Source organism: Cimex lectularius, unplaced genomic scaffold (assembly GCF_000648675.2).
Source record: "Cimex lectularius strain Harlan isolate CLEC.00 unplaced genomic scaffold, Clec_2.1 scaffold167, whole genome shotgun sequence".
Taxonomy (NCBI): Eukaryota; Metazoa; Arthropoda; class Insecta; order Hemiptera; family Cimicidae; genus Cimex; species Cimex lectularius.
Genome location: NW_019392811.1, coordinates 771,711 through 796,069, shown reverse-complemented (window position 1 = coordinate 796,069; position 24,359 = coordinate 771,711). Strand labels below are relative to the sequence as shown.

General features: G+C 36.7%; 1 protein-coding gene across 1 annotated transcript; it reads right to left on the bottom strand.

The window, feature by feature from the left end:
• Nucleotides 1-5,276: 5,276 nt before the first annotated feature.
• LOC106672411 (OTU domain-containing protein 1-like) lies at nt 5,277-5,675 on the bottom strand. The gene has a single exon (XM_014403816.1). The coding sequence runs from the start codon at nt 5,673-5,675 to the stop codon at nt 5,277-5,279; it is 399 nt and encodes a 132-aa protein (XP_014259302.1).
• Nucleotides 5,676-24,359: the final 18,684 nt, after the last annotated feature.

Below are 24,359 nucleotides of genomic sequence, written 5' to 3'. Positions count from 1 at the left end.
TGAGAGGGAGAGAGAAGGAGTGAGAGGGAGAGAGACAGGCAGACAGACAGACAGGCAGTGCAAGGGAGGTCACACTTCTGGTCACATATGGATTTCTAGTATGGCGGCCCAAAACATTGAACAAGGAGACTCAGAACAATTACAAAGTCTACAAGGGCGAGCGTGTTCATACCTGCCTCAGTCTTTACTGAACATTGGAAACTACACTCGACCTTCCACCCTTACAAATTTATATGCAAAAGCTTAAAACCGTTTTTAGCCAACAGACTGTTGAGATACAGGAAACAAAGCCAGATGTAATGAGGAGCCACCACAGAATGAAGGACAATTTTAAAAAAAGGAGGAAACGAAAGAAAAACTCAACTGTGACAAACCCTTCCCAGTGGTCATACATAATGGAGACCTTTGGAAGAAATGTAGCTCCATGTTTCAGGAAAGAGGCACTAAAATGGTACACAGACGGTTCGAAGTTGGAACAGGGAGGTGTAGGGATAAAAGGGCCATACCCCCTTGGACCATTATGGAAACGAGGAATCATACTAGAAGCCAGGACCGGGTAGGTCTAAAGACGAAAGAAAGTCCCCTAACCATCCCTAACCATATGGTCAGACTTTATGTAGCAAGGGAACATGTGAATGGGGCACTGGAAGATTGGGGACGAATTTTTTTTACTGATGAGGTGAGAGTCAAATCTTCAGATAGGCGTAATTTTTCATACGGAGGCGCTCAGAAGAAAGGTACGTTCCGTGCTGTACGGTTCCTCAAGTTTATGAAGGGTCATTGATGTTCTGAAGTTGCGTTTCCTTGGACGCACACACCGTATTGATTGTTGGGCGAGGAAGATCTTCAACTTCACAAAGGTACCTACACGGCTTAATCAAGAACATGTAATGTCATTTGCCCCTAAGAGATTCTCGCTAATGGATGATAATGCCAGGCCCAATGGAGTACGTATTGGGGATGACCTGAATGTGTTAGGAATCGAATGCTTGGTGAAGTCAGCTCGAATTTCTGATTTGGACCCAATCGAACAAATTTGGGATCTATTTATTTGACGAGAAGGAAACCCAGTTCCTAACACCCTGGAATAGTTGGAAATGGCTGTACTCAATTTTTTTAACTTTTACAACTAATCATATTTTTGGTATGTAAAATATGAATAAACTTTAATGCGTTAAAATTACAGGGTGGTGCGTTTATTTTGTCCATCAGTGTATATTACCGAAAACAGTCTATACGCTCAGTCCTTACCTCTGTTAGTTTTACTTATTAATTAATAAAAATAATAAATAAAAAATAATTAATAATTAATTTTAATTTTGATACAAATTGCGTAGATTAAAGTTGTAATAAATCCAAAGATCCATACGAGAACGACGGAAAGTGACACCTGGTTTGGCCTTGTACAAATTATGTAAACAAACAAAAAGTATTCTATATTTACATTAAAAACGTACAATTCTAAGATTTGATTGCAGATGTATTTTTGTAAACAAGATTAAGCCAGAATCGGATAGGAGGTAATCAGAACCATTTTGGTAAAAATTTCCATTACTGCCCGGCTCGATGGGAAACGGTTATCTAGTCGTGATCTCCCGAGAATCATTTATCCTCTCGGGGTTTACTACGAAAGTAGAAAAGCAAAACAGATTGGTTTGAGAATAAGCACATGCTATGGTGACAAACAACTGTTTTCGACGTCGCCGGGGCCAAGGACAAAAGGCAATCTGTGATCTGTGTTTGTTGTCTTGGGAAGGGGCACAATTTGCCGCTCTGCTGGATTGCTATACTCTGCCAAAGTCTTATCTCGTCTTTATCTTGTTTGTCTCGGACAGAAGGACGTCTCCCGGTTATTAGGAGGAGGATTGTCAGTGCCCTTTCGTCCGCGAGATCATCTGACAACTGCCTCTTTTTAAGTTACTTTCCGCATCGTGAAGCAAAGGAGGGCAGGTCTGAGGTGCCTCTTTTCTTCTTTTTATTATTTTCTTTTTCGTTTTTCTAAAACTAATTTGATGGAAATGGAATGATACACAATTTTTTATATTTCTTTCGCTTTTCATTTGAACAGTTCTCTGATCAAGTCTTCAATTGTGCGTTCTATTGTTTGGCATTGGAATAATAGTTGAATTGTGCTAAGAATACACCGAACCGGAGTTACATTCCTCAAGAATTTTGTCTTAAATAATCAAAAAATTGAAACACTTGTCTTTAATTAATTTTTCTTTTGTAAGCGTATCTTCCATTGTTTCACAAGATCTTTTCATTCCAATTCTAAATAAATAGTTCTTTTGAAATAAAATATACTTTTCGACTCATATTTGAAAAATAAAAGAAGTCTTGCAGATCCCTGGATATTTTGATAAACGAAAAACCTGTATTTCTTGCAATTACATCTTGGATTACGGGGTGATGAACCCTCGGGGTGCTTCAAACCCAGGACCAGTATCCTTTAGTGATGAACCCCGAATTACCGCATAAACCGGTGCCCGGAATGAACCTTTAATTTAATCGCAACCAACGATTTTGGTTAGCTTATCTTATGGTTAGGCCCATGATATAATATATAGTGGCACTAATTACCCCTAGGTTTCTAGCAGGTGCACTTTGGTTCGAACAAAGTAATAAGGTACTACGTAACATTACTATTGGTGGGTGAAGAACGGTGAAGTGAAAACTTGCCAAACTTACACTATCTCTGTAGTTACACCTTATTTCTATATTTCTACACGGGGTGCCACTTCACAGTCCCCGATGGGAGAAAGAAGAAAATGGCTTAGCTCGATCAAATTCTTCAGTTGGGAGCTTGCGCTATTAACAGCAGCCTGCTTTTGCTGGGAATGGAGGATTATGTAAAGCCTATTATAATATATTATGCCGAGGAGCACAATGCAACCCGGAAAGGTGTGCTGGGCTTTTTATCTGGTCTGAATCCAGTATTGTGGAGAAAGATAATAAGCTTACTAAGGTTTAGAACCTGAAGAGTTGTCTGCCACTTTGTTCCTCATACACGGCCAATTTGCAGCATAATGGCTCTCCTTGTGCGTTCTTCCCAGGAGTGGTCAGCGCTTTCATGGTTTCTTTTAGTGAATCACCAATTTCCAAATCTCCCTCCATGGTGATGGAGAACTCAGACTTACTGCAGGCGGCTCGGTCCCCATTTTTCTGATTGATGATCGGATGCTTTGGACTACGTGGTTGAGGTCACTATCAGAAGGAGCAACTATTCTATGGTTCTAAACATATAAATAATGTGCGGTGCTTAGTGATACACCAGACTGCATCTCACGATCTCCAAATAATCATATAAATAATCTTTCCTTCAGAGTCTAGTGATTAGCAACTGTTGAAAAACTCCTAGGGGTGAGGGTTGCTACTCTTAGGAAGCCTGCGCCTGACGCAAGGTGCGGAAGGAAAGAGCTCATAATTTAAAAACTCCGCATAAAGAACGATTCTCCAAGCCAGACAGTATACCATTGACAGCGCGCCCAAGGCCTTGCTTACTGTTCGATGGTGCCGGGCTAAGGGGGGGGGGTCCGGTTCCCATGCCATATGTGTGTCGGGGGCATATCGGTCCTCACAGTTGCAATGATCTCGTCTCAGATGTTTATTTCTCCGATGTGTGAAGCAGCAAATCGCCTAGTAGTCGGAGAGTATAGATGTAGATTAGGCATAAGATTTCCCAGGACCGGGGTCCGAAGATTGAATGCTGAGGAGGAGGAAGTCCTTCACTCTAAATTTTGATTATTTGATTTTAAATTTATCATAAACTTTATAAAATAAGCATAACTTTTACTGACTACGGTCAATCTAAACAATAGCTTACCTTAAATCATCTGCAGACATGAGGACCTCGCTCTGATTTACGTCTTTTTTCCAAAAAAAACTACTATATAATCAGTCCTTTTGAACTTAAGTCTAATCAACTTTTCTGTACCGAGTTTTCTACCAAGTAACTAACTTTACATTTATATGTTTCTACCTATAACCTTCCCCAACTGCCTTTTTTTATTCTTCATTCCACATTCCAGTTTGCAGGCAAGTTAAATATCGAATTAAAATGTTTATTTTAAGTCATATTTTTCTTCACGATTTTATAAATAATAGATTTGGAGTTTGGATTTATATAGGTAGAAAACCGCACATGTACGTACGTACATACATACAAACATGTTCCCAGTTGAGCCTATGCTCTTCTCGTAGTCCACAGGCAATTCCAGCTTCCATTTAGAGTAATCTGCCGGCAGACTCGGTAATAACCGAGGATCACCTACCCCGAATGTTGCCATTCAGGGATAGACCTCAGTCTTATCCTTCCAGCCCCCGAGGTTGGGTTGGGGGGAGGTGCTGTCAACAGCATGGTCAATTCCGCACCAAAGCATGCAGTTTCAAATCCATTCGTATCCACATTCATTCAATACATTCACTCAAATATCAAATGCAATGCAAATACATTCACTCCTATTAGGGTGGTGCAGTACTACTATATTCCTCTATCAAATCAAACCTTACACATATTATTATAAACAATATAAATTTTAAACAATTACTTGTTTTTATTTTTTCAGTTCCTGTTCCTAATTCAGTAAATAACAATATTTGTTGTTTTGTATTTTGTTTTATCTTTCTGAGCTATGTATCATTTTCCCTGTACAATGACAAAACAATATTTTATCCAATTATTCTAATAAATAAATAAAACGGGGTGGAGCATAAAACTCTGATACACATTCGTTTTGGTTTTTTCCGCAAAATTCTTATTCAACTTGTTCACATCAATACGTTGATTATCTGTACAAATATTCAATTTTACAGTTAATACAGTCGTTGAGGTATATTCGTCGAATTGGTTCACAATAAAGACAAAGGAACACGTGATCGAATAGACTTGCATCAGTTGTAAAAATTAAAGCTTGTCAAATTCAAAAATGATTCCAAATAATTCAAGAAATATTGTTTTATTGTGTTATTATATATAGCTGTTTTAGTTTGGCCGTTGAATCGACTACGAGATGCATAAAATGTGAGTATGAAAAAAAACGAGCATTCAAGGAGCGTAAAGTTGTTTAGGTATTGACATGTTTGTTTATGTCTTGAATATTTAACAATCTATTTAAAAATAAAGCCGACATTAATTTTACAGAATTTATCAGACATTGGCATGCTCATGGTACGGTATTTGTTACCACTCTTATTCATCACCGTTAGTGTATCTCTGAAGACCATGAGCAGGAACGCCTCGAAGATCAGCGCGGAGAGGCAGGCGTGCACGATCAGAATCAGAGAATCACATCGAAATGTCCTTTGTCTTGGGATCCCGAAAACAGTAAAGAGCAGACTTTTCCTCTCCTGCCGCTCCCGAACTCGTGAGAGTAATTTGTCGCGGAATCGATGACGACGATGGTCAGGTTGAAGATGTCTACCGCAGCTGTGATCTCCACGTGGCCGCCGTACGTCCCGTCCGCACCCATGTGTCTCCCGTAGTCCTCCGGCGTCGAGATCTTCGCCCCGAAGGACTCATCTCCGATTATGAAGTTCTTGTACGAATCCCAGTGTCTTAAGACGTGGTGGACGCACCTGTGCCTGATGTCGGGGTGATGCTCCTCGAATCCGAACAGGCAGAAGGACAATGCTCTAAAAAGACAGTTGCCATCCGGAGTGACAAGATGTGTTTTCATTGAATTCACATTTATAATTTGGATTTAATTTATAATTACACGCTACCATCTTTTTATTAAAATGAAACATGTGCTTTTTTTCAATAATAATATAGAAATCATTGCATCAAATGAGCAAGTGATTTTTTTTTAAACTGCATTCCATCCAAATGAAACATCTAAAATAAATCTAAACAAAAAGTATTTTCCTACAAATCGAGATTTTCGTCAAACTATCAGCATGTTTCCTTTAATTCACCAGGTTCAACAATTTCGTTAACATTTGGACAAACTTGTCAAAGTGTTACGGACAAAGTAAAGGTATTAACAAAATCCCGTCCTAGCACGTAGTTTGCTAAGTAGCTTTTAGGAAAGCTCGGACTTAAAATAAGTTAAATATTTACAGAAGGGAAAATCTTACAGGTTTGTACCTCTTAGCTCCCTTTTAAACACAACGTCGACATCGAGATGATCTTTATGACCCCAAAAGCTCGCCACTTAAGATTAGCTAGACATACAACCCATATAAATTCGTTAACCAAGCACTATGTATGCCGTTCATTTTTTTGGTAATCATGATGATGGTTAAATCATTAAGTATTATCAGTTCTTGTATTAAAAAAACACTTTGAAAACATATTAAATAGAGAATCTTTGTATTATTTTTTTTTTAAATATTTGAATATATCTTCGTTTAGTCAACATTATTCCATCTTCCAGAATATTTGGTTTTGTTGAAATATTCAAACGTAATGTCAAGGAATCGGATCATTTTCATTTTATTTCTCGTTATGAAAACATGACATAAGATTTTGAGTCTAAATTTTAAAAGCTGGGCTTCTCATTGGTCTTAAAACTATTTACAAGATCCCAAATTCGAAGTCTGAACTGCAAACACACACTATAATAACTGTTTATGACTCTAAACACTGCCTATCATTCGAGTTCTAATTGAAAATGGGGCAATTAGAACGAACCAGCATGGCCTTCCAGAAAAGATTGTTGACTCACAAATTTTGAACGAAATTGCGGTCAAAGAAACACTTCCTTTCCCATTTTGGGTCGCAATTTCATCAGAAGGGCAATGAGCTTCTTTAACGTGCGAAGTCACTTGGTCTTATCACACTTTAGAATTAGGAGGATAGATAGATTTTGTTTATAATAGAATTTCTAACCACTCTCTAGAGAACTCTGCCTTCGGTAAAAAAGACGATAAAGGCACCACTGATCAACAAGCTCTATTCTAAGCACGCGCCAGGGGTCTCTCCACTAAACCACTACGATTCCATTCACATGTAGTACGCTACCGTGCTTGGAACCTCGAACTTTGCGCTACCCCAGAGTTCAGTTGGTTATGCACCCTCCCCCGTCGATGCAGACAGGATCTGGTACCCACTGGTAAGCACTCGCCATTCGCTTGCTGACATACAGCTTGTACTTAAGGGGGTTTACTCGCTCTGATAGCTTCACCATTATGCTTTGCTTGAAACCCCCCCCCCTTGCATCTAGGGACTGGGAAAGGTCTTATGGAAAAATGCTGTGGGACCTGGATTGAAAAAATGGAAATGCCCGAGAATGATGTGCTCACCTTTTCAGCTTGCGCCCCTTGCAACGGGCATAAACTACCACCCTTTGGCAGCGTGATCCCAAAAGTATTGAGGTACGCTCCCTCTGGATGGATAAAAGAGGTGAGATTGATCGTTCAAACGCCGAACAAGTAGAACGCCTTTCCAACCATCCTATCACGAGGGATAATTCCGAGATTGTGCGCCCGCCTTACAAACATCACAGAAAAACTGTTCATTCTCAGGTACCACATGGGTGTATTCAGGGGGAGAGATAGTCAAAAGGTTTCTTCCCTGATATTTGGCAACAGGTGTCTCCAGAGCTTCGCAAGCTCACCCTTTCGGGTTACGCCCGCTCAACCCCAGAAATCCGCTCCCGATCAGTATTTGCTACGTCTTCCCTGAATAAACACGTCGGGATCCTCTTTTAGTTCGTCCTCTGGTGAAGCCTTAAGCACTCTTGCTGCCTGGAGAATGAAAGAGAACGCGGGAACGGGCACAACACCTACCCTGCTACCCTGTACGCATTCAACAGACTCCGTTGGCGAAGTCCTCGCACGCTTTACGTTTCCTTCGTCCGATCTTCCATATGCACACGGAACGTGCTTACGGAGATCATACGCACGGGCGCGGTGGAGGACAAGAAAGAGCAGACAAAGATTTACAGTGTTATGATCATAAAGACATTTACGAACAAATGAGCAAAAATGGATGCAGATCATTCAAATGTTTTGGGTACCATTAAACTGGAGAAATGAATTGTTCTCAAAAAGCTGGAAGTTGGGACAGACATTTTTATACAAATGCCAGATTTTCTGCAGACTCGGAAACTTTGATTTGGTAGACCAAAAATCGTACAATGCAGATAAACTTAATATATTTAATAGGAGAGTTTCAATGAATCTGAAAATAGCTGGACATGATTGTCGGAGCGATATGATTCCTCAAATGTTGAATCACCCCCTCCTGATAAAATATGATAACTGTGGTTGCAAGCTGTATCATTTTTAAAAATTTTCAGATGGGAATATCTCGGGGGAAACTCAGTGACCCACCGTTAATAACTCCATAAGTAGGTAATGCCTTGCGCCCAGATGATAATATGCATTTGGTGAAATCGGAAATAAATTTGCAAATTATAATATATACTGCGCCCAAATGGAGTGATTAAAATCAGAATTTGACCAAAAAACTACTTCCATTGGCTAATCGCAAGGGGGGATTATTTTCCACAAGGATATAATACTCGACCTAAATGCGCCAGAAATTGATCGGCTGGTATGTGCAACCCCATCCATCATATTCGGTTTTATTCCCCTTTCAAATTTTCACTTATTCGGGGATAAGCAGAGGAATTCATCTCCCTTAAACCGAAGAACTTCTGGGAGAACGGGATTTTGCAACCGATAGTGAAAAAAATGTTTTAGGTTTTGTTGAATAATTTTGTTCACAAGTACCCGACTTTTTCATTTAACTTACCATCAAGTTCAGACAACGAATTTTAGTTTTAGTTTAACAATAATACTTCACAAGTTAACAAGTGCTTTTATTTGGTGGGAGGTGCAGAAACTTTTACCCTGTGTTTTTATTGGCCTTATTATAAGGTGCAAATAAACATATTTCTCACCTCAAGCACTCCCCGAGAAAACCACTGTGCCAAGTTTTCCCTTATTAAATATAAAAAAATCAAACCGTTGAATGTTGTTTCTTGACAACTGATATCCGCGTTTTATGAGATCGCGATTGGTGTAGGTGGATGAAAGTGGCGAGACATCCCAAGCCACCTGTAGCTCTCCCGGCATTGTTTAAACGAAGACAAAGTCTAGTTTATCTTGTTAAGAAGGGAATGTATTGCAACTTAACAGTTCTATAGCTTGTTTGCTTTTCTGTATTATATACCGAGTTTTTTCTGCTTCATTTTACTTTCCTCACCATGTTTTTATTATAATTTAAATTTGTCTGGATATACTAATGAGTTTGTAATAATCAGCATTTTTTCATATTCAATAGTCCAATTTCATTCAATTCAATCACTGGGTTCTATTCAATTCTGAAAGGAGCTCTTTGTATATTTTTCCTTTAGGAAAAGGAATCCTAATTTAGTTGGACCCTGTTTTAGAGCTACAACTCTAGAGAACTAATCAATTTTATCTTGTCCTATTCCTTTCCAATAAAGAACTCTTTCATTTCCAGTTTCACTTCATTAGACTGTTCTATTCTCAGAAGGGAGCTTCAAATACAATTATCTGACCTCTCGTCGCTGTCTGAAGCTAATAGACTCGACAACTTTGAGCACGTCTTCGGTATCAGAAGGCTTCTCATTAAAGGCGATACCTCAAGGTAACTTTATACCCTTCCATCTATCTTTCGTTAGCTCTATTGTAACCTTAGAATACCGTTAACCAAAACCCCTTTCTCCACTTCTCCTGTACATAAAAGGGTAATTATCTAACGCCTCTTTATTTTGTTGAAAATAATGGAAACACTGTATAAAACTGTTAAATAGTTACACAATCTCAACTAGGACATATTTGTTACAAGCAACAAGTCAAAATTTTCACAGCCCTTCCAACTAATTTTTTTTATCTGAAAACCTTAATATTTCTTGTAGGTTTACCTTATAATCAAAATATAAAAAAACTACAACGAACAGCTGAGTTTGTTAATAAGTCAATTCTGACTTTAAATATTCAAAATTGGACTTTTCTTATTAAAAAAATTTTTTGTTTATAAAAAATGAATTTGCCAAAGTAACTCCATCAAATAATGTTAAAATAGTTAAATCCCTCTCTGTCTCTCTCTGTCTGCCTCTTTATCTCTCTCTCTCTCTCTCTCTCTCTCTCTCTCTCCCCCTCTCCCTCGCCCTCTCATTCTCTCTTTCTCTCTCACTGTCTATCTATATCTATCACGATCTATCTACCTATCTAATCTATATTTATCTCAATCTCTCTCATTATCTATCCATCTATTTTTCTACCTACCTATGTATATAGGTCCCTATCTCTTTTTTGTATATTTTCATTCTTCAGAAGGTAATAATTACAACCAAATAAAAACTAACCAAATTCTCAGTACGGAATTATTTGACAATCCACGCATACACGCTCAATCAAACTCTCTCTCTCTTTCGGTTTCTCTCTTTTTCTCTCATTATCTATCTATCTCTATCTACCTACCTATCTAATCTATCTTTATCTCTCTCTCATTATCTATCCATTTATCTATATACCTGCATACATTGTTCCCTATCTCTTTTTTTATACTTCTTCTCTCCAACTTTCTAACTCTATATTTTTCTTTCTCAACCACTCTTCGCCTCCATCACCTTCCTTCACTTTTCTGTCTTTCTAGTTCCTTTTTAATCTTTTCTCTCAAACTCCTCTTATCTTTTTGTATATTTTCATTCTTCTGAAGGCAATTATTACTTTCTAGATAAATATTTGACAATCCACGCACACACGCTCACTCACACACTCTCTCCCTCACTCACTCTCTATCTCTCTTTCTTTCTCACTTTTACTTACCCCCTCACTTTTACCCTCTATCTATCTATATATGGGATATATATTTTCATTTTCTTAGTATTCGCTCACTCTTTTATCTATCTCTCCTCCCTTTCTTAGTCTAACTCTCACTATCTCAGATAAATATCTGACAGAGCTCAGTGGCAATAAACGTAATAAAAACTATTTAACGGGAAAGAAATCCTTTCATTTCTTAATAGAAAAAGAATAACAAAATTCCGATTTGTTCATCTTTATTATGAATCGACTTGGTTATACGGTGAAAAGTTATCATGTTAATAAATTGATACTTTATATAATATTAAGTTAATTTTTTTTTAAATCAGTTACGTTTTAAAGTAATGTATATTTAAACTTGGCAGATAGGACCTGGAAGGTTCCGAGAGTTATTTCCAGAACTTACTTTTTAAAAAGATTTACCCTTCTGATTCGTTAGAGTTGATTTCGAAACGGAAGGAGATAATTTGCCGGATTTACGAGACTGGCTTCGCAGAGTGAGCAAAAAATTTGATTAGGGTTGTCGGATATCCGTCTTATCCTATTCATTTTCCTCGGCTTCCTCATCTGCATTGCGGCTGGGATCAAGAGGTCTCCAGGATGATTTTAGGGTGATGAGAGTAATCAAGGGTAATACCTAGGGCAGGCCTTCGTCTTTAATATTGTGTAATGCCTGGAGGGGCCAACGGGGAAATATAGAAGTAATTCTCTAGATGGAAGTCATTGTGACTGCCGAACCTCACCCTTCAGAACAATAAATTCCTCGGTTAGGAGAACGTGGCCGGCACACCGAGCACAAAACCGTTCAACTACAAATCTCTATTTAACCCTCCAGATTCCACCCGGGTGCAATACGACACAAAGAGCTGCTTCTAGTTATTGTCGGCGGCTTATCGACAAATTCTCGTTTGGAAGGAACGTCCTAAATCGCCCTGGCCATCCTCCAATAATTCTTGATTAGGTTCAACCCGTAGGTGCCGTTTCGGCCGTTTCCAAGGAAAAGAAAAGACAACGTTATTTAATAGATTTCTTCTTGTTCAAGAAATAGCTTTTAAAGTCTGGTCTGAATTTCCCATGAACATCCCACAATTTTCACATAATTCCATAAATGTATTATAACTTCGGAACATTAAAAAATTACTGATTGCTAGTAAATACCTACAGTCCATCTAATAACGCATTTTAATTACTTAGTACTAAATATTTAGCTTACTTAACTCAAATTGTCTGATAGTTTTATTAACACAAAAATTCCTTTTGCAAATATATGGACGCATTTGACACACAAATCCATGCAAGATACTAACATACATACGCTATTTTCTATAGTAGAAGGTTGCCATAAACTAAAACTAAAAGTAAAATTTAAATATGTTAATGTAAATAAATGTTAGATGGTTTTGAAAGAAAGATGATTTGGCACTTTGGTAATTTTAATACGACACAACAACCGACCTAAGAAAAATACAATATCCAGCTACAAACAAAAATAAAAATCTGCCTATTTATCTGTGTCTCTCTCTCTCTCTCCCACAATTTATCTGTAAAACTCTCTCATTCCCACTTTCTCTGTACACTACCTTTTTTTCTTTTCCAACTTACCTGTCAGAAATACTCTCTCTCTCTCTCTATAAATATATAAGTATAAATTCACTTTTCCACATCCAAAATGTAATTTTTATATGTAAACAACGTTTGTAAATCCCAGACCCTGAAGATGATCTCAATAAAGATCGAAACGTTGGTACGATAAAGAAAATGTTTTTCTGAAACCTACATCACACCAGACNCTCTCTCTCTCTCTCTCTCTCTCTCTCTCTCTCTCTCTCTCTCTCTCTCCCTCTCTCGCATTATAATCTATAACATTGTTTAAATTTTGTAATTATATAAATTTCTTTCTTTATTGATTTGATACAGATAAATGAATGTAAATTTTTATTAGTTATTATTACCCTTCTAAATTCAGCTTAAATTTTCAATTTTTATAGTTTTGTGTGTAAGTGCAAATTTTAAAAAGTTCGTTCTCGTTGAGTGCAAGATTGTCAAATTGACCTAACTATGCGAGATTTGTAAAAATAAATCGTTTAAAAAATTAAATCAAATCTCTCTCTCTCCCTCACTGTCTCTCCTTCCCTCTCTCGCTCTAAATCACTCCCTACTTTTCATTCACTCTCTCTCTCTCTCTCTCTCTCTCTCTCTCTCTCTCTCTCTCTCTCTCTCCTATCTATCTATCCATCTATCTCTATCTATCTATCTATCTCTATCTTTCTACCTCTCTACTCTCTATCTCTCTATCTATCCCTATCTCTCTCAATGTCCAATCATCTATATATTTAACTGTCTACCTTCATCCCCATATCTTTCTTATACTTCTTCTGTCCAACTTTCAAATTCTATATTTTGCTTTTTCCACCCGTCTCCGACTCCATCACTTTCGTTCACTTCTCTCTCTTTCTCTTTATTTTTTCAAACTTTTCTCTCAAACTCCTCTGTATTTTTTTTATAAATTTTCATTCTTAAGAATGCAATTATTACGTTCTAACCAAATTCTCAGTACGGAAATAATTGACAATCCTCGCATACACGTTCACTCAAACTCTCTCTCTATCTCTTTTTCTTTTTCTCTCTCTCACACACACACACACACACACGAAAGGATCGTACATATATATTTTTTAACGTTTACTTTGTATCGTATAAACTCATAATATGACTTAACTAAATAAGATAATGCACATATGTTATTCTTGTACGGACTGCATGTTTGCATTGCTCTGGCAGTATTTTCCATGATACTAACAGGTCTAATCAAATTAGTTCCGAACAATTATAGAATGAGATTTTTTTTGTTATTTCTCATTCATTTCCTGAGATGTGAGACGTCGAGGTGAGAATGAGGGTAAGAAAAACTTTTAATGGCATTAAGGAGGCACCTGAAAGGAGAGTAAACTTCGTTAATTGTTAAAATGCTGACAACAAAGTGGATAAGATGCTCCATCAAAAGGTAAGAAAGTCAACTAAAGCAAATCTGATGGTCCATTAAGATTAAGTGGATTCCAAGGATGAGAAAGTCACCTAATGTTATTATGTGGAGTGGAGAGTTAACAAAGACCCTTAAATATACCAACATAATACGAAAGGAGTTAATACCCTCACCCTGGGTGACTCAAGATCCGAAAAGCATGTTCGACGTCCGAAATTGCATTGGAAAAACCAATTTTCCGAGGACTCCCTTAGTCTAAATGGGTTTTCACCTGCTTCAAGAGGAGTACATTTATTGAGTTCGTCTCCTTATGCATGAAGCCTAAACTCGGACCCAAACTCGCACACTTTCGAAAAATCCATGCCCAAATAACGCTTAAAATAAAATCGTACAGAAACTAGAATTGTTCGTACCAAGATTTCAATAGTAATAACAACCGGGAGGACAAATTAAATACTGTCTACAGAAAATTTTTCATAAGGTGTATATAATAAAATGCCTAAAAATTGAATTTCCCCGACTTGCTTTCGAACCATAATGCGGAGTGGTCATATACATACCGAGCTAAACTGGGCGGCAAAGTTAAAAGAGTTACTAACGATGATTGGGAGAAGCTTTGGATCCAACAGGTCGGTCTGCTACATGTCAAAAGTCTTTGTATCCAATTAATTAAGGTTTTTAGTTGAGATAAAAATAGTCAGTGTCACGAGCGGGATTCGAACCCACGACCTTTGGCTAGATACGCCGCTACTCTACCACTTGAGCTATCGTGACTTCGATCCACTCGGACACTAACTTCCCATCTCAACCCCACCTATTAATTGGCCAAGCGGACCATGAAAACTAGTGAATTTAATAAGTTAAAATGAAGTATATATTCACTAAATTTCTCCGCGACCATTTTATTTGTCGCCGAGAATCAAATAGATTACATGACGTTTGAAAAATGGCAAAAAGGAGGGAAAATTCAAAAGGTGGGGTTGAGATGGGAAGTTAGTGACCGAGTGGATCGAATCGTGAGATAGCTCAAGTGGTAGACTAGCGGCGTATCTAGCCGAAGGTCGTGGGTTCGAATCCTGCTCGTGACACTGACTTTTTTTCTTTCGGCCTGAGTGTAGGCAAAATTCTCCTGACGAGCTCTCTTTTTCAACTCAGAAGGCAAGATCGTGGAACTTGTTAAGAACATTTTCTTACTGTTTGTTTTTAAACGGTTTAACAGATTCTTGATACCTTAGATGCAATATTTTGCTTATACTTGCGACAATAAGTTAGACGGGTTTCGAGTTATTAAAACTTTTATCACTATGAAAAGTACGCTCCTCACGCTCACAAAACATTGAGGAGTAGATGTATTTATTTTTTGAACTGTTATTTACCAAATTGTTTAAAACCGAAAAAAATCAACGATTATTGTTGAGAAGAGGAAAATTCACCTTAGAAATTATGGACTCACAGTACAGACGGATTATGTGTCCAGATATCTGCTAGATAGAAATTTGTTTAAACAAATTCTAGTATGAATTTTTATTTAAGGTTTTAGTTGAGATAAAAAAATCATTGTCACGAGCGGGATTCGAACCCATGACCTTCGGCTTGATACGCCGCTACACTACCACTTGAGCTATCGTGACTTCGATCCACTCAGACACTAACTTCCCATCTCAACCCCATCTTTTGAATTTTCCCTCCTTTTTACCATTTTTCAAATGTCATGTAATCTATTTGATTCTCGGCGACAAATGAAATGGCCGCGGAGAACTTTAGTGAAGATATACTTCATTTTAACTTATTAAATTCACTAGTTTTCATGGTCCGCTTGGCCAATTAATAGGTGAGGTTGAGATGGGAAGTTAGCGCCCGAGGGGATCGAAGTCACGATAGCTCAAGTGGTAGAGTAGCGGCGTATCTAGCCGAAGGTCGTGGGTTCGAATCTCGCTCGTGGTACTGACTTTTTTATCTCAACTAAAAACCTTAATTAATTGAAAGATATTAATTGGTCAAACGGACCACGAAAACTAATGAATTTGTGTTTAAGCTTGAAAATCGCTACCTTTCGGTGGATATAAATAGAGCGCTAAACGCAAAGTACAATACAGTGTATCGATCAATTTCCTGCTTTTGGTAAAATTGAAGATTATTGTAATTACAAAACCAATTTTAACATGTTGAGGTTTGTTTTTCAGCAAATTTTGGGCTTAGATAATATAATTAGGTTCTATTTGGTGGGCAGATTTCATATAATTGTAACTTCTGAGGTGGGTAAATTGTGTAAAATTAATATCTCAACATTCTAAAATCTGGTTTGCAAATGTTCTTTTCTGAATCCATTTAAGGTCAATGCTTATTTTCCACTATAGTGAGTTTTACTCTATACGATCTCTGATGTAAATAATTTATGTAAGTTCTTTGTGCTTGCAATTGAATTAAGAATCGTTTTTTCATGTTATAGGTACGTGTGATAAACGATACTACATATTACATAGTGCCTATATATTGTTTTTTTTCACGCTGTATAATGCAATTTTTTTCAATTAATTAATGTTCAAATTTATTTAATTAATATTCAAAATTAATAGGTCTACTAAACGATATTCAACCATCTAGGGGCGTCAGTGGTCGCAACGGTTTATGCGTTGACACGGCGCTCATCACTGTACACTGTAAGAAGGTCCCGATTTCGAACCCGACATACTTACAAATGGGCAGTTTATTCCGGCACCCCGAGGGTTGAAATAACCTCTGCTGTTGCTAACCCTCGTTTTAAAAAAATTAGCCTGTACACTACACACTCACGTTAATAAATACATTCACTTTTTTAAAATAGGAACTGAGTAGTCAAATACTCGCTACCGTGCTCATATCCAATGGCTCTCTTCACGGATCCATGAAATGACATCCTTCAAACAATTAGGACACAGCAAATGAACTTTCTATATATTTATAGATAGATTTATTTTGTCAGTTTCAAGCTGACGTATGAGAGGTGATGATTTTATAAAATGGTCGTTTTCATCTGCCCTCTTTTGATTTCTAAATGTTACGTTTTGGAATACAAACGTGAATAAAAAATTATGAGATATTCAGTTCAGTTTGGAAGCATAGATAGCATGTAGTTTATCAGGTCATTCTGTCTTAGTAAATCTTAAAGTAAGACATTTTCAGTAGTTTGGTGTGTATATGATTTAATTTTTTAATTCTAGTGAATTTTTACGCTGAAAAAGCAGTATTGCACTCCATTGTACATCAACAATAAAGAGATACCAGTTTCCACTTAAGTCAAATACCTTGGACTATATCTCGACAGCAGACTGACGTGGAACCCCACACAAGACTTAAAAAAGCAGAAACTTAGTACTAACTTGGACTACTATGAAGACTTCTAATACCAGAATCGATTTTGACAATTGAGACAAAGTTAACAATGTACAAGACTAAGACCAATATGGACATGCGGAGTGGAACTGTGGGGTACTGCCAAACCTTCCAATACCCAGCGCATCTAGTCCGTCCAATCGAAAGTCCTTAGACAATTTGTCAAAGCACCTTATTATGTCACTTAACATCACTATCTACAAAGACCTCAACATTCCTTTTGTCAACAAACTAATCCGGTCCAGATTCCAAACCTTCCACACCAACCTTTCGAACCATCCTAACCATACTGCTCGAGCCTTCTCCACTCATTCCCATCCTGACAACCCACCACTTCGCCTCAACCGACAATGGCCTCGGGAGCTCCTCGACCCCTAATCATACACACTGAGTGCCAGCATTGGCTGGCTCCTCAAAGCATGTGTTCTACCGGTGTAATTTTGGCATTAGTGCTAGTGTTTTGCTGTGTGATGAGTTAATCATATGTACATATTCGTATAGTATATTATCATGCATTGGTAACAAATAAATTAATTTTTTTTTAATTCTAGTTAAAATTGATAAAAAGAAGATTATGTGATATTTTATTGAGGTTTGAGGGGCGGACAATTTGTAGTTAGAATGCATCAGATTCGCTCGTTTGGTCAGCTATACGCCATTTTCAGTTGTGTTTATTTTTTATTATTTTTAACTCACTAACGTTGAGAAACGTCACGGTAAAGTAGGAGGTTTTTGTTTTAAAATCATCCAATATTCAAGCGAAAGTTCCCCTAAACCAACAGTTTACATAACAGAAAATATAACAGGGTCATTACCAAATCGATTTTCTAGCATTGATCATTTTTATCAGAATGTTAATGAAATCCTATCTCATATACCTATAATTCCGAGTAATCAAGGTTCTTCATCGCGGAGATCCCCAGGCACTGCGGCCTTCTGGCTTATTGGTACTTCTAGTTCATTAGTCCAGTGCAATAGACTCAATCCTTCTTCTTAGAAGTATCAGGCCATTATCTCTCGCTTTTAAAATTTCAATTCCTAGAATTTTATCGTGAGTTAGATTAAATCTCAATTGAGCTTTCCTTATAATAACATGGGATATTAAATTGTTTTGGTATTCTGAGATATTTTATTGAGATTCGAGGGAGGGCGACGTCTTTGGGTCAGAAAGAAGTGTCTGTGTGTCAAGTATGGCTTATTTTTAATCGGGTGAGGATTTCTCTTCTAATATTTAGTTTCACTGAGGGACTCATCGACCGTTCTTTTCCACCCGAAGCATTCGATCAGACCAACCGTTTCCATTTTTAGGGTTTTATGGTATCAAAATTTCAATAGTCTTATATGGCTTGTTAATTTTTTTTAAAGACGTTTAACCAGTTTGTCGATAACAAGCTGATTGTATTTGAAGTGTCTGGGCGATTGTTTTTAGAGAAAGAGTAAACTCTAAAGCGTTTGATAATTTGTAAAAGGTTTTAGGGACAGGAAAGTTCAAATGACACCTTTTCATCACATATCTGTCAGAAAAACAAGAGGCATGTGTGCAGCTCCGATACGACGGATCCCCATTGTTTTCTCTGACATCTGAGTTTTCAATCATAAAAAAACGCCCAGGTTACCCCTAGATGCCAAGAGGAACAGCGACACACCCTCTTTATTTATTTTTGGATCCCCATTGCGAATGTCAATACTATTTTTGTTTTCAATTCATTTTCGCCGGGTCTGAATCTGAGTCACGGGCGAAAGGATGGGACCAAGGGATTTATTCCTTTGATGCCAGAATTGTCCTTTGAATTTCCCAATTGGCATCCCCTGTTTTCTCCCTGTAATGTCAATATTTACAATACCCTCGTATTCGGCTGGCGTTCCGGATGGAAAAAGATCGGTCCGGCGGCGAAAACCAACACTCTACTGTTGATCCAGTCGTTAAAAAAACAGAACGACGAAAATTACACTGAGCCCGTTCAAAAACGTTAATAAGATTCTCAATTAAACCTTGACAAAACAAGGTTTGGTTCTTTTGCAAGTTGACACAGCGTCGAAAAACACTGGAAAAATAAGCTGCCAAAGCATTCAATATCGAACGTCGCGCGTTATTTAAAAGCGATTCTTTTTTAAAACACGTTTTTGACATTAATTGCCAGACAATTAAAAAATTAAGAACATAACAAGATAAAAATAAGATTTTTAGTGTCAGTTCGTCAAAGTTCTATAAATTTTTTAATGAAAACCTTGTTAGCGTTCCAGAATGGAAGCGAATTTTCCAAAGAATCCGAGTTTTCCTTTCGGTTTACGTTTGTTAACAATAGGTATCTGATTGGAGAAGCTGTTTACGACAGAGGCGGAGGCGACGTATTGTGGTTTGTAATGAGACATTGTAATTCTAATATGGGCTTCCGGAAGCTGCGAAATGCCAGTCATTAGGGAAGCATTCAGGACCAAACCCAATCCGCAACGTCTTCTTCAACTAGCCGTTCCGGGCTCCGGATGTTTATTCATCACCGCATTGGACGGCTAACGATCTATTTTATCGCGGCCCTAAGTTGTTCTCTAAGTTCAATTTAACAAAAGGCAAAAAAGTTTGAAGAAAAATTCTTGATTTTATGTTTATAAGGTTATTCCTGGCAACCAATACCATTTGCTCCCTTTTGTCATCTTTATCGCGTTCGATTTTGCTAAAAATGCCTGTATTTTCCAGTAGCCAATATTTATTTTCTTTATTGTATTTCTATTTTTATATAATATACTTTCTAAAAAAATAGACGCATGTTAGTATGAAAGAAATTAAGCCAGTTGTATATAAATGGCCAATTCAGGAACTTGAGAGAAAAGAACTTGTGATTCTCTCTAGATTGCGAATAGGTCATATCAGGCTAATCAATAATAGGCTTTTAATGCAACAACCTTCCAACTTGTCCTCGATGTATGCGAAGTGGAGAACGTATCATTCTGACAGTAAAACATATTGTGGTCGACTGTCCCACTTTGCAACCCTTTAGGCAAAGGCTCAACCTTTCCAGTGATTTACAGGAGTTTCAGCTTTCTCAAATTTATTGGAATTTATAATGAGATTTAGGCCTTTTCCCAAATTGTTATACCATTGAATGTTTGCCTGTTAATGATTGAATGAGAGTTGTGCGTGCAAGATTTCTTTTTTTTTTTCAAACATTTTTGAGGCTGCTGGAGCGGAAAAATGAAATGGAAGAAAATACAAATTGCCGGTTAATAAACTGCAATGCCTAAAATTGCAATTTAAATAAGAAAGATAGCTCCCTCAAAAAAAATGTTATGTAGAATTAGTTTATTTATCATATTTGAATGGAAGAATAAAATGATAAGGATGAGCCTACACCCATGCTGAGACTGTTGCTAGTCTAACTCCATTATTATTATTATTAACCATAAAAGCCTATGGGAAATGTTTAAATTATGGAACAAAAATTCAGAATTCTACAGAATTCTAATTTAAAAAAAAAATAAATAAATAAATAAATTTTATATGTGATTTAAAATGGGATTTTTGCATACATTTGGACTTCCAAATTAAAAATTTTAAAAGGATAAATTAAAGCAGGATAAATTAGTTTACGAGTGAATGTTTGGAGTCAGAGCTTTATAGCACTCAGAAGGGATATATCGTAGCTAAACTAAGATAGAATGTGTGGATGTTAGGGCGTGAAATGACTTTAGCCGTTAAAACGCTCTTAAAAATTAATAATAATAATAAAATAATAATAATAATAATAGAAGCAAGTATTATAATACTACGCTCGCTCAAACATTAATTTATTTCTACTTATGTTCTTACAGAAATAAAACCTGGGAAATAATTTCTGTAGTTATTTATCTCTCTCTCGCTCTCTCTCTCACTCAATCACTCTCACTCTCCCTCCCTCTATCGATCTATCTATCTAACCTCTCTCTTTCTCTCCTTCCTCTCTCACTCTATCCAGGTTCTTCTATCTCCGTTTTACTCTCTTCTTTATTCTTAACTTCTTCTTTCTCCCTATCTATGTATCCCCTTTCTCTTTCTCTCTCTATCCCATTACCTCTCTCACTCTCACTTTCTCTCTCTCTCTCTCTCTCTCTCTCTCTCTCTCCTCTCTCTTTCTCATGTACTTCTGAATTATATAATAAACTATTCGATAAACTTAATTCGATCCAACAATACTGCCACATGGAACCTGTCCCTATACCTGGTTTTCACTATCGATCTACCAGAAAACGTGGAAAATACCTCAGCAACGCCGCTGATGATACAGTAATTATGGATGTTGGGGAAACTAAGGCTTAATTAACCCATAAACTGAACACCTCAATCTTTAGGACAAATAACTGCGCGACTAACTGGTTAATAAAGGTGGATTTAGAAAAATCGGTACATATGGTCAAAGTCAACCGGAAAATTCAAAATATACCAGCCCTCCTGCCATAATCCTTGAAATTATAATATAAAGAGTATTTGTTCATCTTCAGACCTCAATAATATACAAGGTGTATCAACTTCTATAGTCCACCCAATTAATTCGGAAACGATTAAATTTAGCAAAAAATTAAATTTTACCTAGGAATCGCGTGGTGATAACTGATTTAACAGAACTTTTTCATGTAGCTGGGATATGACAAAAACTTTGTGACAATTCCATATTTTGATTGTACAATTCGATTCTAGAGCTTATTTTGTGCTACTTTTACTGAAGGGAAAATTTAGATAAGATCGACAATTTTTGAATTATGCCATTTTTTTTTTTTAATTTTGCAAATAAAAAATATGTTCTCACTTGTTTTGAGAGAGTTATGGTATTATCTTCCATTTTGTTTTAGCTTTCTTATCTAATAGTAAATTTGCATTTATAAATATCAATGTTTCGATGTTCTGTTAAGTCTAGTTAAATTTCGATTGGACCTCTCTTCTTGTAGTAGTTGTATTTGTTATTTTCTCGAAGCTAATCTTCTTAAAATCATTTAGATTCTATCGCACAATAATGTATACCTGAGTATTCATTTCATGTTCTGCTTTCCAACAAACTGCCAAGAGGACAGATGTGCTTGTTGCTTTTGTTGATGCTAGGCAGAGCTCTTTTTTTTCAAAAAGTAATATTAGCCAGGCTTAAAAGCAACCTTACCCGATTCTGAGAGGATTCCTATCCTAAATTCACTTGCCAATGCTAATCGTTTTCGAAATAAACGGGTAGGTCCAACTTGTTGTAACAAAAAGCAAACCCCCTCACGCGTCTTCCGTCGGGCAGGACTCAGAAATGGTCGATCCTATCAAAATTTTCCTTTCAGTAAAAGTGGTATAACGTAAGTTCTAAAATCGAATTCTACAATAAAAATGTGGGATTATTGTTTAAAATAACAAAGTTAGTGTCATTTCCCAGCAAGGTAAGAAAGTTATGTTAAATCTGTTACGACCACGCGATTCCGAGCCAAAATGAACATGGGGTATGTATAAGACCATTTTTTCATAAAGTTAATCGTTTCCAAATTAAATCGGTGGACAATAGAAGTTAAAATATCCTGTACATGAGAGTCTTTTATTCAATAAATATTCCTTAGAAGAAGACCTTAGAAATCAAAATAGCGAGGACAGGAAATGATCAGAAAAAATCAATATGTAGATTCGTCATCCCGCAGACAGGAACCAAAAAGAGGATTCTCTCGATATAACTTTATGTATCTACCTGTTGTACTATGTCAATTGTTGTATAACAAAAGAAGAATCCGTGAAAATGTTTTGTAGAGCTAGACGGATGTCTGCCCCAAACGATTTATGATGTCATGTTGTTCAGGGAGTAAGTATAATAACCCGGGGGATCTTCACGATGACATATTTTGATTACATAGAATTCTAGATTTGTGAGGGAGGATTTGATTAGCATTTGTTTCAATCGAGCTTATTCTTAATTGAAAAATGATCAATGCTAGTAAATTGACTTGATAATGACCCTGTCAGATTTCAAATTGTGTAAATTGTTTATTTATCTGAACTGTAGTATGACAGTAGTCTTTTATTTATTTATTTTTTAATAAATAGATCTGAAGAGACAATTTGCCATGTTTGAACTATAACTTTTTTAATAGTCGTAAAAACACCAACCAAACGCTTCTGGTTTGAGAAATGTGCCCAGATATAATGGATTTTTGAAGAGGAAACGCTCCGGAGAAACTTAGCTAGTAATGAATTTCTCCGAGGATTTATTTTTCTTTGTTTATATAAGACCGGGTGCGGGTGGAGGGTCGTCGAGAGGGAGAGTGCTCCTTGTATGGCCTTAGGAGGAAAAACATAATTAAAGTGAGAAGAAAATACGAGCGTTGCTGCCCTCAGGCTGTCTGAAAGGAGACGTCTGTATTTGTTCATCTTAATATCACTGCCAGAATATGATATATTAAAAATCAACACTGATTATACAAATGTATTTTTGTGATAGAACGTTTCAATAAAGGGCGTTACGCTCTCATTTAATAGGTATGAAAAATTCCAACAAAGCATTTATGGAATTATACATTTATATTGTTTAAATTCAGAGTTGTAAAGCGGGCAATTCCGACAATCAGAACTTGAGAAATGCTCAATTAATCAATCTGTAACTTTCCCAGATATTCTGGAGTTGTTGCTTCACGAGAATAAAGCATGTAAATTTGAATTTAAGTTTAGGTGATGCACGACAGACTTAGAATCAAGTTTAGCCGAAACATCTCATTATGAGGGACCAGTTTCGGAGGAAATATATACGGGCTCGGGTGACAAGTCTTTATCTTTCTGTTTGTAACTACTAAACGAATTCGATATTCAGTGAAAAATGGGGATTTTATCAATCGGTGGAGACTTTAAATGGCGTCAAAAAATACATTAATTCACTTATACTGCTTAAAAACATTTTTTTTTAATTACCGATACTCGCATTGCCAAGAATGGTAAACTTGACAATTAAATTAATCAGGTTTTCCGATATTCAAAGTTTTAAAAATTTAAATCGCACCGAAAGAACCTTCAAAATGATTTATAAGTTTTTAAAAGTTGTTACAAGCTTTAATTATTCGCCCTATTTTCCCCTTAAGCTTCTTTGCCCAGAACTTTGTACATTCTACAAAAAAGTTTCCTCCGCGACAAAAGGATTTTAAATGTTCTCGAAAAATAATTGGTCTTCCTTTCCGGATCAAAGAAGTACGAGCGTCTTCAATCATGAAAAATGTGTATAACAAGACGTGCAAAAACGTAAAGGTTTTTTTAATAATTAACTAAAATGTATCTTTTAAAAGGCAT